This window comes from Marmota monax, unplaced genomic scaffold (genome assembly GCF_021218885.2).
Source record: "Marmota monax isolate L192 unplaced genomic scaffold, Marmota_monax_Labrador192_F-V1.1 WCK01_AAM20220418_F8-fsc00061, whole genome shotgun sequence".
Taxonomy (NCBI): Eukaryota; Metazoa; Chordata; class Mammalia; order Rodentia; family Sciuridae; genus Marmota; species Marmota monax.
In genome coordinates, this window is record NW_026695230.1 from 5764898 (window position 1) to 5779044 (window position 14147).

General features: G+C 34.1%; 1 protein-coding gene across 4 annotated transcripts in view; it reads right to left on the minus strand.

Moving 5' to 3' along the window:
* Nucleotides 1–14147, minus strand: part of Prmt3 (protein arginine methyltransferase 3) — a 121077-nt gene that overhangs the window by 37497 nt on the left and 69433 nt on the right. For all 4 annotated transcript variants that reach the window (XM_046438248.2, XM_046438246.2, XM_046438247.2 and 1 more), the window contains exons 11-12: nucleotides 11870–11948; nucleotides 958–1145 (exon numbers count right to left, since the gene is read on the minus strand). In XM_046438248.2, coding sequence (XP_046294204.1) covers nucleotides 958–1145; nucleotides 11870–11948 — 267 coding nt within the window. The remainder of the gene's footprint in view (nucleotides 1–957; nucleotides 1146–11869; nucleotides 11949–14147) is intronic.

Consider the following 14147-nt stretch of genomic DNA (forward strand, 5'->3'; position numbering starts at 1 on the left):
TATTGATGCTATGAAAGTCCTTCTTCATGCAGGACATGTTGAAGCCATATACGTCATCCCAGAAACAAGGAGACAATATTCTAAAACTAATGTTGAACAAACCCTATATATCTCACTATCTAGTTGAAAACCAACTAAGAAAATCAGTATAATTTTTCACTGAAAAGTTATTAGTGAACTCAGATAAACTCAACATTGAAAAATTCACAATAAAACCAGAGATTAACATGGTAAAAAATAATAGAAAATAAAAGAAATTAGCTGAGAAATTTCAAAATAGTAGGGCTTTAGTTCCAGGGAAAATTCACTATAATTACTTATTCTAATTTTTCCCAGCCTTTTTAGAGTAAGAAGTTAAATTATGTGGAATATATGGTATGAATCAATAAGTGTTAGAATGAAGCCAGGAGGTGGTAGTGAAGCAGAAATGACAATATAATAGGACTTTTTGCCTTCACTAAGTTAAATAAATGTAAATTATTCAAACAGATTTGAAGGATTATAAAACTGAGTAAAATAAATTTAAGTGTATAAAGAGAAGTGATTCCAAAGGTATGATTGAGCCAACTGGCAAATATTATGACCACAAGTCTGTTTTCAAGGTCCACATACACAATGAATACACAGTTAGTTCTCTGTATAGTGGTCCCACATCTTTGGATTCAACTTGGACTGAAAGTATTTGGAAAAAAATGGCAACTGTACTGAACGTGTACACTTTTTTTTCCCTTTCATGTCATTATTCCCTAAATGAGACAATTTCAAGTATATGAAAGGATACACATATGCCAATACCACACCATTTTATATAGAAACTTGAGCACTTGAGTTTGGTATCCATTGGGGGTCCTGGAACCAATCCTTCACAGATATAGAGGGATGACTACATTGATTTCAAACAATGAGCTAAGGAAAAAGGTAACACTATTATTAAAAAAAATTTGGGAAAACACTTACCTTAATACCACAAGGATCTGAAATAAGAGACTTCGGATCTAAAACTTCCACCACAGCTTCTGGAATAACTGCCTTCTTCATGCAGGACATGTTGAAGCCATATACGTCATCCCAGAAAGCAATTCTCTCCGCATGTTTATTCACATCACTCACTGCTACAAGGCTGATAGTGCAAATGTCAGGATAAACTGTAACCAACAGAATGCCTAACAATGTAGCATCATCTCCTTTTATAAGAAATATAATTCTTAAAAGCCTCAACGTAAATACTGACTGCATCAGTATTGATTACTAGCAATGAGAGATTAATGAACATATGAACCAGGGAAAACAACCAAGTTCCCTTTTGCAGTCTCTTAAAAAGATACCTATTATCATGATAGTAAAATTAAAATGAGGGTTTCAATGACAGATTCCTATTAAATTAAACTGGCATGATATAATTCATTGACCCCCCCCAACTAGAAGAACTTAATTTAAACCAACATAAAAAATGTACTAAATCTTTAATTCATTGATTACTCTAAAATATGCAGAAAGAAAGAAATCATTTAAAAAGAAATGTAGCCTGTAAAAAAAAAATCAAGTAATGTAACTTTACAGTTATGTAGACCAGTTATATTACCCTCTTTTATTTAATATAAAAGGAAATGTTTATAAGCATTAAAGTATGTGCTGGACATATGTGCCACACTGAGTACATGGCCCTACTTCAAGAAAAAGCAAAATCAGCTAATTCTTACTTGCCTGGAGGACAGAAATGGTTCTTACACAAGAACTGAAGCTCAGGTTAGGAATGGAGAGTGAAAGTGTTCTAGGCCAAGTGAGCAGTGTACACCAAGGGTAACAATTAGTAGATGGTTTGGCCTGTACACTACTCAACGAGAGAGAAACACTGAGGTCCAAAGTTAGAAAGGTGCCTGAGTAAACCACATTAGTAAACTGGATTTTCTGCTAATAATAGTAATCCAGTGAAATATTTCACATAGGGAAGCAACAGGATCAAATTTTGGTTTTAGAAACCACATAGAATGCAATGTGAAGAATAAATGGGAGAAAGATTAAAATAGACACATTAAGAAATGGTTTTAAGGGGCTGGGGTTGTGGTTCAGCAGTAGAGCATTCACCTAGCGTGTGCGAGGCCCTAGGTTCAATCCTCAGCACCACACATAAATAAATAAAATAAAGGTATTAAAAAAAAGAAATGGTTTTAATAATCCAGGTGATCGAACTAGGGTTATGGGTAAGGGACTGGAAAGGAGAAAAAGTCTATTTAGGAGGCAGAACTCATGGGATTTTGAGACTACCTGTGGAGGTAAGGAAGAGTTAATGAGGCAATGAGCCAGATATGGACAGCCCTGATGTAGATGAGGGAGAAATGGATGATGGGGTTGTTACCAGGCCTACCATACTGTACTACTTCAGGAAGTACCAGTCATACTGTACTTATGGAAACTAAATAGCCTACAGTTACACAGTTCAGAGATGCAAGTAAACAGTTCCCAAATCCTTCTATATTATTAAAAATCAGAGCAGGATGTTTTAATGTCATGTATCTTGATCAGGTTTGGCAAACTACAGCCCATGGGTGAAATCCAATCTGTTGTTTTTGTAAATAAAGTCTAATTAGAACACCACATTTGCTTACATATTATTTGAGATTGTGATATGCTGTAGTAGCAGAAACGACTAGCTGGCGCAGGGACCATACTGCAAAGAACTGAAAATATTTACTACCTACCTGGTCTTTTACAGAAAGTTTGCCAATCTTTTGCTCTATATCAAACAATGTTATGTAGTAGTAATACCACTTAGAAATAAAGATCATTTTTTCACAAGGAGAAATTACAACTCATGAAAAGTAATAAAACAGCTTTGAAACTATGTTGGTAATAAGAAGAAATAAACTAAAAAGTAATATGAATTTACTTTTTCTAGTGTTGAGGTATACTCTTCCAGTAATTATATTTCACAAGGTAACAAAATTAATTTTTGTATTTTAGAATGTAGAAATGAAATTATTTTAGCTCTCAATAAGATCTATGAATATTCATGAAGGATTTATAATCAGTGTTATAGGTCAATTTGGTCCTAAATCTACCTCTACACAGCTGCCTAATTTTGGGCCACCTGCCAGAACACTGACTAACCCTTTACCTTCACATTCTGACACATTTGTCATTTGATTTTTGTTGGATAGAAGCTATAATTGAATAATTATTCCTGTTTGTTGGTAAAATTAACAAAGCACTGATTGGACAAAAGCACCTTCTTAACAGACCATTTATAAATTCATGGCTTTGACATCTGTGTCCTTCTCGATTCACTGCCCAGAATTCATTTGTCACTAGAACAGCTTACACAGTGAATAAAGATGGGAAATTCTTTATCCCTTAGAAATGCCCACAAACTTTTGGACACCAAAGGATAAGACTGAGATGCGTAAGAACACAATTCCTAGTAAACACTACTGTCACTGCTTGCACATAAACAACCAGAGTAAAATGGTTTAGAACAAAAGGAGACAGTATGTCCAAATAAACTGTGCTTCTCATAATATATGGGAAAGATACACAGAAAGATTTTAGTGAAGTAATTATAGCAAAATACTTGATATGCATAAAAGGAAATGTACTATAGTAACCCCAATTGGCAGATATTTTGGGAGTCAAATTAGCTTAAATAATCAATTTCTAGTTTATAAAATAAGGATATCTTAAATTGGATACCTCTCCATCATCAACTTATAATGACTAGGCCTCTAAAATTTAGTAAACTAACATGTACCTGCAATATACTTTGAAAAAATTATGTACTGAAAAGAAGTAGAAAGTGATACTATTTCAGTATCACTGAAAAAACCCAAAATAATAGATATGAACATAGATCTAATGATGAGGAAGTACAGGGTGAATTACAGAAACACTAAATGAAGCTTTTAAGTTTTATACACTATTGTCAAAGGCTGCTTATATTTGAGATAATCCATGTAACAGCATAGATAATGTGAACTGCTATAGAAAAGCCACATAATTCAGGAACACAATTAACATTTATCAAGCAACTATTTTTTGGTCAAGTATCTCATTTAGATTTTTGAATGATTTCTTGAAGCTCGATTACAATTTTCATTTTTCCAGATAAGGAGACTAACATTAAAGAAGTAACCTGCCCAAATGACTAGTCTTAATCAGCGAACATGATAACTGATCAACTAATGAAGCAGAGATTCAATTTAAGGTTTAATCTAAATACTTTCCAGTTCTATTTTATGCTTTTGAAGTGAAAGAGAGGGAAAGAAGGTATCCTTATTCTAAGATAAATGGGCATTTGTTGGAAAAGAGAGAGGGAGAACAAAATGGATTGAGAAAGACTGATAATTAATGAAATTCAGGAAAATAGTAATGTTCAGTTTTAGTTATTTGACGCTGGGTGAAGGGATGAGATGACAGGGCAAAACGAAACAGGGGAAAGGAAAGTATTCAAGCAGAAATGAGGAAGAGTTCAGTGTATGGCTTAGTTTTCCAAGCAGAGAGGGGAAAAAGTAAGGAAAGTAAACTTGCAAGTCTGAAATTTGTAACAGAGGCAGTTTCTTATCAGCATAGATCAGATTTTCAAAAGCCAATTCCAATGCAAACTCTTAGAGGCAGAACTATCAGTGCCACTCTATTTTGCAACCCTGTCTAAACAGTTTGTGTAATCCTTTATTCTATGAGGCAGTGCCTGCTTCTTCTGTGGAAGAAGAAAATGACAAACTTGGTTTCTTTCCCTTTTGCATTGTTTAGGTTTGATCACAGTTGGTGTGATCAGCAGTGTAATCTGTCATCGAGTGCCTAGCATTAAGGTAATGGTATCACTTCTCAAGAAGTCCCATAATGTAATTTTGAACTTTGTTGCTGGGCTGCATAACCTTTTAGCCTGGTTTTCCAGTTCTCATAGATATTTTATACCTACTCTTCTCTTTTAATAAATTATTTTTCTGTTACACACGGTAGATTTCTATTTTTTTGCAATAAGAACTCCAAATGATATAAAGAGAAACAAACATCTCAAATCTTAAGAATAGAACTCTTCTAGATTCCAGTTCAAAAGAGTGTGGCGTGGGACCTGAACATCTGTATTAAAAAAAAAAAAAAAAAGTCCTCAGTGACTGCAATGGTCTCTGTCAAGATTGATTAAGAAATACGTCAGAAAATGTCTGCATTAGTACTTCCTTGTACTGGACAAATGACCATCAACTTCATATCTTGACAATTCTAACTCTAGGAAGATGTTTATAATGAAAGAGCACATAAGGCATTTGTGTTTAGTTATGTCTATGTGAGGGGCAAAAAAAAAAAAAAAAAACCTTTGGGTGTGCACATAATGAAAACAATATTCTTTTCCAGTAAAATGGACTAATACATGGATTAACAGGTTCCTAATTTTCTTTTGCAAAAATTGAGATTTTACACATTATTACTAGTTTTAATGAAATGAATCATTTTCCATATGCTGTTTACAGAGTATTTCAGCTTGTTTCATTCCTGAATATGTCAACTTTGATTGTTTGATTAAGGTGAAGTTAATTAGGCTTCTACACTTCTACACTGAAATCAACTCTTCTCCCTTTTGTAATTTAGTAGATACTTTGTGGGGGAAGTTCTTTAAAAGCAGGGAAATACCTCATTCTTATTGAAATTTTCAGATTATTCAGTTAGTCATTTATGTCTGAATGGACTTAATGTTTCCTATGCTATTCAAAGAGTTGTAATAGGCCAAAAAATAGTTAAGAGTATAAAAGTTTAAATGGCAGAAGTAGAACTCTATTTGTAAATGACTTGTTTACACAGAAAATCCTAAGGCATTGATATAATCACTAGAAGGAACAAGTTAGCTCAGAAAGATCAGCCAATTGGAAAATAAATCTCAATAATTTCCATTTGTAAGAATGACAAAAGTTTTAAATACTCAAGAATAAGTTTAACAAAAGATATGTGATGCCCCTATACTAAAAATAATATAACAATGCAGGGAAAAATTAAGCTAGATTTTTAAAAATGAAAAAATATGAGTCTTCGGAGTTTAGAAGACTCAACACTGTTAAGATGCTGATCATTCCCAAATTGATCTATTCTTTTAACACAATTCCATTTTTGTGGGGGTGGGGGTACCTGGAATTGAACTCAGGGGCACTCAACCACTGAGCCACATCCCCAACCCTATTTTTTAAATTTTACTTAGAGACAGGGTCTCACTGAATTGCTTAGTGCCTTGCCATTGCTGCTAGTGTCTTTGAACTCATGATCCTCCTGCCTTGGTCTCCCAAGCTGCTGGCATTACAGATGTGCACCACCGGGCACAACCTGATTCCTTCTTAATTTTTTAAAGCAGAAAACTGCCAGATTCTAATTTGTTTTTAAACAATCCTTCCATGACCAAACTGCTAAAGCCAAACTTATTTCAGAGGTTTCCTTACCATTTCTGTTTACTTTTTAATATAAATTCGAAAATCAGCCTATTTAAAAAATTGTTCATAGAAATTGCATTACAGTTTTAGAAACGTCATCCTATAAAAATTTTGAACATTTAAATACTAGGGAAAATATCATTAATTCTCATATACTTACCACCTACCTTTAACAATTGTATTACTTTTGGATTCCCTTATATTTTAAATTAATTTTGGGAGACTGGACATCTTTATGGCATTGCCTCTCTATCCAATAATATGGTATCTCTTTTAATTTATTTAAATATTCTTCATGGGTCATTCATTCAGTACTAAACTTTTCTGCATATAAATCTTATTTTTCAGCAATATTGAGGACCAAATATTCAATCCTGAATATCTTTATCCATTTAATTTCTCTAAATTATTTTTCAAGTCTGGCCTCTATAAAGTACACGAAACTGGGCATTCTTTTGTAATTTCAATGTAAAAAAAATTCTTTTTTTTGGTGAGTGCAAGTGTGCCATCCTTGCACAGAGACATGCTAATAATCTCTTTTGCATCAGTCTAATTTTAGTATCCTTTTTCTTTTAATAGCTATTTGGATTTATTCCTTTGTTCATGACTACCATTTTCTAATCTTTTTTTTTTTTTTTGCAGTGCTGAGGAAATGAACCCAGTATCAATCATGCTAGGTAAGCATGTACACTGCTTTGTACATGTCCTTTCCCTGTGTACTATTCATTACATATAGGAAGTTATTTTTGTTCTAGTAGCTTACTTTATAATTATAAACTTACATTACATCTTTAGTTCTCTCTCTATATATCACTATTTACTATTCTCCTACCATGAATAATAATAAAAATAGTATATTTCATTTTCATTTTAACACCCAATTACTATTTTTTTTATAGTTTACAAAATTGTACTAATGATACAACAACCAATACAGAAGGTTGGCATAGAGTTAGTAAATACTATGAACTGCTTTTCAGAAAAGTTAGGAATCAAATGCCATAATTTATTTCACCTGAAGGAGGTAGGAACTACCAGTCTGTTTATTTTTTAAAGATTTTTTTAAAAAGATGGACACAATATCTTTATTTATTTTTATGTGGTGCTGAGGATCGAACCTGGTGCCTCACATGTGCGAGGCAAGCGCTCTACCACTGAGCGTTATATAACCCCAGACCCCCAGTTTATTTTTTTTTAAGTCACTTTTTAAAAAACACGCAGCAAAACTAATTCTTTGGCATATACACATTCATAAATACATATAGCTTGTTTAATTACCATCATAACCTGTCACTCAAAAGACAAAGCACTGGCATTATAAACACTTCCTCCCACCTGCCTCCTTCATTCCCTTTCTAATTTTAGTGAGATGTGGTATTTGAGGCTGTTAGGGTGTTAAATATTCACATTCTATGTTGTCATCCTAAAATATACATTTGTTTTAGTTTCAATTCTAGATGTAAAAGTACCATTGGTCACAATCAAACATTTTTCCTGTTTTGTGGTACTTGAGATTGAACCCAGGAGAACTTTACCACTGAGCTACATTTCCAGCAAGCCTCCATAGCACTGTGCCTCCCCACTCCCTTTTTTAATTTTTTGAGGCAGGGTCTTACTAAGTTGCTGAGGCTAGCTGGAACTTGTGATCCTCCTGCCTCAGCCTCCTGACTCACTGGAATTATAGGCATGTTCCACTATGTCTGGCTAATTTTCCTGCCTACCTTTCAGTTGGATTAATGTAAAATACTACAATTTCTGACATATATTTAACGATTAGCAAATTTAAGGAAAAAATACAAGAAGCAGACTTTAGTAAACTTGCTATCATCGAGTTTCCAAAATTATTATTAGTAACAGTAGTAAATGACTACATTCTCTAAAGTGCTATGGAATTTCTTGCTGATATCAGGGAGGAGGAGCTAAGTTTACTTTATACTTTTGATAAATATATATCACAAAAGGTAGCATTCTTATTTTTTTAAAAATCAAGAATATAAATTGTCTTTTGCCACCAAAAAAAAAATTAATGGGTGATTATGTTTATAAAGTCTTTACTCCATGCCTCTGTGTGTGTGTGTGTGTGTGTGTGTGTGTGTGTTAGTATGGGTATAGAAAGAGAGAGAGAGAAAAAAGAGGGGGTATACCGACATAAATCGAACCTAAATGCTTGTAAAAGTAAATTATGGTCCCACATGTTTATATGGGCCTTCGATATTCTCTCTCTCTCTCAAAGTACAATCATTCTTTTTATAAAAATCTTTCCACTACTAATTTCTTAGTGAATCTTTCCTTCAAAAAAACATAAAGAAAAACTTTGCAAAAAAAGAATGAGCATTTAAATGATGGTGATTCATCAAGACTTGTACAAAGAGGTTAAACCATTTCAAGTTACTCATTTCTGATTTCTCTTTTGTTAGCAAATAACATTCAACAATACTTTTCAAGCAGTTAAATGCCAACCTCGTCTAATATAGCTCCAGATCATCTTAACACTAATATTAGCTATAGAAAAATTAGAATGAACTAGACTCACAAGCCTCCTTTTCATCCCTCTGATAATGGGAAATAGCTCTGCCATGGTTCACATTGCTGTAGGTTCTTAATGAATTTCAACGAGAATTCAATTTAAATGCATTACATTGCTGTCAGTTCTTCAGTAAGATCAATGAATACCATTTGGGGGGGATGGAAACAGTTATCTGAATTTTCCCTAGAACTTCATAGCAAGAGTCAAATTAAACAAAAGCACTTTAGTAGGATATAACAAAATTAAGGTGAAAAGAACATGGATATTAGAGTCACGGAGTTCTGAGTTAAAAAGAATAAAAAAAAAAAAAGACTTCGCCACCTAATATGTATTATCTAGGACACCTTTAGAGATTGTTTCTAAAATCCCGAAGGGCTGTTTGTGAGATTACATCTAATAACCTAAACAAAAGTATATTACTGGACAGCTGGTAAACAGATATTTTTTAATGTTTATTTTTAAAAAATCACTATAATTTTACAAATACATAGCCAATTTTTATAGAGTAAAATTATCTAAAAGTTCTAGTCACATTCATGGCAGAGATCAGGAACCTATCTTGATATAATTACAGAAAATGTGGTAAAATGGGTTTGTTGTGGAAATAAAAAGTCAACCAATTTAAATGGTATTATAAAAAGAAACCCATTGTTCTGGAGAATTTCTGTTACTTTTACCAAGTAATGTTTTGACAGTATTGATTTTTAACTATATCATAATTGCTCAAGCAATTTTGTAGTCTATTGATGGGCAGAAGGCTATAGTCAGGTGCTTTATCACTAGTTCAACATGTCCCTTTCCTATTACTTTCCGTTAACCGTGCGTATGTGTGTGTGTTATTCGGGATGAAACCTAGAGTTTTGTGCATGCTAGCACCCTACTACTGGTCTATACCTCCAGCCCTATTTTTTATTGTAAGACAGGAACTTGGGGCCTAATCCCACGTGATGGAGATGAGGGCCTACTTTTTTTTCTATTAGACGTAGGGTGTATGATTTTATTCCTTGGTCCATGATCCATTTTGAGTTGAGTTTTGTGCATAGTGAGAGATACAAGTTTAATTTCATTTTGTTGCATATGGATTTCCAGTTTTCCCAGCACCATTTGTTGAAGAGGCTATCTTTTCTCCAATGCATGTTTTTCGTATCTTTGTCTAATATAAGATAATTGTAGTTTTGTGGGTTAGTCTCTGTGTCCTCTATTTGTACCATTGGTCTACCAGTCTGTTGGTGCCAATATCGTGATGTTTTTGTTACTACTGCTCTGTAGTATAGTTTATGGTCTGGTATAGTGATGCCACCTGCTTCACTCTTCCTGCTAAGGATTGCTGTAGATATTCTGGGTCTCTTCTTTTTCCAGATGAATTTCATGACTGCTTTTTCTATTTCTATGAGGAATGTCATTGGAATACATTAAATCTGTAGGGGTTCTGTTATTGTATGATCCTGGTTTGTTTGGGGCACTTTTCTCCCTTGTTTTTTCATGTTGTCTATGGGTCTTCCTTTCTTGCAATGTGGGTCTGAGATATTACAGTTTCTACCCTATATTCTTATAGTACCCATGCAGATTGTTTGTACTTCACCTTGATGTTGGTCTTCCAGACCCTGCTGGCGTCCATCCATGTATGCTACTTAGGTGGTGGCAACAATAGCAGAGGTAATTCAAGATAATAGTTGAGGTGCTCCAAGATGGAAGCAATGTCTTACAGATATGGGGCTGAAAGGGTGGGCCTCATACCCTCTTTGGGATGCCTGCTCTGAGATACAGCTGCTTCTAGGCCCTGTCTGTTGTCAAAAAGTTAGGGGCTATTGTGTGGGGAACGCTGTAATGATGACTGCAGTGTCCTAAGACGGAAGTTGGTTAGGCTTAGGCTCCCAGGGTTGGGGGGTGTGTGAACTTGGACCTACCCTGGACCTGGGTCCAGCGCAAGTCAGTGTGTGCCTGGGTTCCCACAGTGGTCAGAAGAGGGGGTCCTATGTTGGAGGCTAGGTGCCGGAGGCTGGGCTCCGGTGGGTGTCTGCAGGTGGAGGGATGGACCTGGGCCTACTGTGAGCAGGCCGGTGTGGGCAGATCTGGGCTGCTGATCTTGACGTCCTGAGGTAGTCTGCTGGCTGGAAGGGGTGGTCCTGTACCCGAGGCTAGGGTCCAGCAGGACACCCGCTGGAGGGGATAGATGAGGCCTACTGCGAGCCTGGATCCCAAGTAGACTGGTGCGGGGTCAATTCAGTTTTAATGATTCAAACCAATGAAGATGTACACTGTTATGTGTTCTAGAAGCTATGGAGTCTGCTCAAGAGATGAAGATAAACAAAACATAATCCCTTCTCTTAAAGAAAACATTTGTTCAAGCAGAGGCCTGCAAAAACACAATCTTCTGTATGTGTAGAGTTACTATGAAAAATATTTTCTACAGACATGAAAGCCTTCCAAATGTATAGGGATTTATTTATATACTTATTGGATATGAGGTGTTTTAAAACTTATTAGAAACCAGTCACTATTTAAATGTTTTCATTAAATCACAGAGAAGCAAGGCTGTGTATTTAGTGAAATCATGGAAATCTGACATTAAAATAAATAATCTCCAACTTTGTATGAAATATGCTATTGGAAAAAGGAACTTAATGACATGAAGATTAAAAATGTAAAGGCATTTCTACTAGATTTTGACTTGAATATTAAAAAACTCCCAGAACCTAGTCCTTATGTTTTAAAAACCATATAATAAAAAGTCTTCTTCAAAATACCATTAACTTGGAATCCTGCATATCTTATATAATGTTCTACTTCAACAATATCTTAACACTTCTAATGGAAATATCTTTCATCTCTACTGGGAACTTTCTCAGCCAGGCATAGTTTATTTGAAATTCAAAGGTTCATTTGGTTCTATTAGACTAAACTTAGATTATTAAAACTGAAATTTTATACTCACCCGATCCTCCTTTTGCCAAGTATTTGTTCTTTGCATAAAGGACAGAATCCAACATAGATTCAAAAAGAAGAAAATAGCCCTGCATGAAACAGGAAAAGACGGACTTTAGAAATAGATAGTATCCTCTTAAATGAATCAATTCAAATATCTGGATTACTCTTAAAAAAAAAAAAAAAAAAATATATATATATATATATATATATATATATAATATTTGTCAATCATACAATATTCTACAAAGTCTGAAATTATTGTTTGTAACTTCTTCACATATTACTTTATTAGAAAATCAGGTCATGATGTAAGGTGAACCTAGAAATCTCATTATGGTAGATCAAACTGAAGCTTCTTTACAAGTGGTCCCATTTATCAAACTGTTTCTACCTCAATAAGAGGAAAATTGTAGATAGAAATTGTTAACAATTCCTAAACTCCCTGAAATGTTGCAATATTAATCATAAGCAATGATTCTCAACTACATTTTGTCTTCCTATATCCAGCAAAGTCTGGAAATGTTTTGGACTGTCACAACTGAGGACAGGGGTTGGAAGAGCTACTGGGTAGAGCTAAGAGATGCTGATAAATGTACCACAATGCATAAGACTGGCCCCCACAACAAGGAACTTCTTGGTACAAGGGTTAAAAAAAAAAATCCTAGTGTGGAGCACAATTTCTCAATGTATTTCCTGTCCAATTATTTTTTTCTGTAATTAAAAAACAAAGGTGGTGGTGGGGATCCCCTTATTCAAAGATGTCTGAGAAACACTAGATGCCATATTTCCTCTTAAGAGACCCATAATGCACATCAACACACTAAAAGTTCTAATTAGTGATGTGATAAACAGAACTGTGGAACATATTTTAACCAAATGTCACTCACTTTTTTACATCTATCAACATCTTGCGGAATTAGTGTTACCTGAAATATAGATCATTGAAAATAACTGCCTACACACAAAGACTTAGCAATAAAGCTCAGTTATTGATGTGTTCACATTAGGAAAATTAAGGATTTGGCAGAAATATTTTCTGAATTGAGTACTTCAGCAATATGTTAAACTTTTTAAAAGTTCCCATATGATGTGAGTACTAAAACAAGGGATTTGTGAATTCAACTAAGAAATCTTTACCAATTTGACTTCACTTATGCATAAGTATACACAGAAATGTTTATGAATAGGCATCCATCCTCTGATTAAAGTGAATTAAATTTATGCCAAGAAATTATTACAAGAGGGAGCATTAATTCAACCTATGGTAAAGGGATCAACTGTTAAAACATGTCAACTGGGTGGAAAAAAATGGTTCTTATTTGCAAGAATGATAGATTATAAAATGTTAAAATAAAATTTATACTTTGAAACAAAGAAAATATTCATTAAAGGCCAATCTTTTTGGAATGAGGAAAAGAACAGTTTGGTTTGGAACTGTGTGAAACTATTTTCTAGTATTGTGCTTTCAAGTAATTAGCAAAGGTGAAGTATTTTATTTCCATATGCTCAAACTCCATCTTACTTCCATGTATTACAAATAAACCAAAAAAAGTTCTTGAATCAATAAATGAAAACTCCATCTGGAAACATCTTGAATTACTGCATAAAAAGTTTTTATTGGATACTCACCAGAGATTAAATTATATTGTATTTTAAATTGATAATATAGTCAGGACTAGAGACAGTGGTTAATAAGACTTCTGGATTTAAATCCCAGATAAGCCCCTCTCTCTACATGACTTTGGACAAGTTAATATCATTGTGTCTCAGTTTTCCTCATGTGTAAAGCAACAATGATATTTGATTTCACGGGAGGTTACAAGGATTAAAATGTTAGTTTGTGCAAAATGGTTTGGAGTAATCTTAGCTGAATAAATTTAAAAATATATTTAAAATATAGATTTCTAAAGGACTAATCAGAATTTTAAAATTATGTTTAATGAGATAGAATAAAGACTTGCTAGTCTGTCCAGAATCACATAACATTAATTTTCATTAACAGTTGCATACTACAACCCATGAGTTAGGACTCAAATTCTGTTTGTTTTTTTCAGGAGTCTATCAAAATACATTTGGTGAAGTGGGGTGTGCCAGGGATTGAACCAAGGGGTGCTTAATAACTGAGCAACATCCCCAGACCATTTTTATTTTGAAACAGGGTTTCACTAAGTTGTTTAGGACGTCCCTAAGTTGCTAAGGCTGGCTTTGAACTTGCATTTCTCCTGCCTTAGTCTCCTGAGCCGCTGACATTTTCTTTATTCAGTTATTTTTCTAGACCAGCCTAG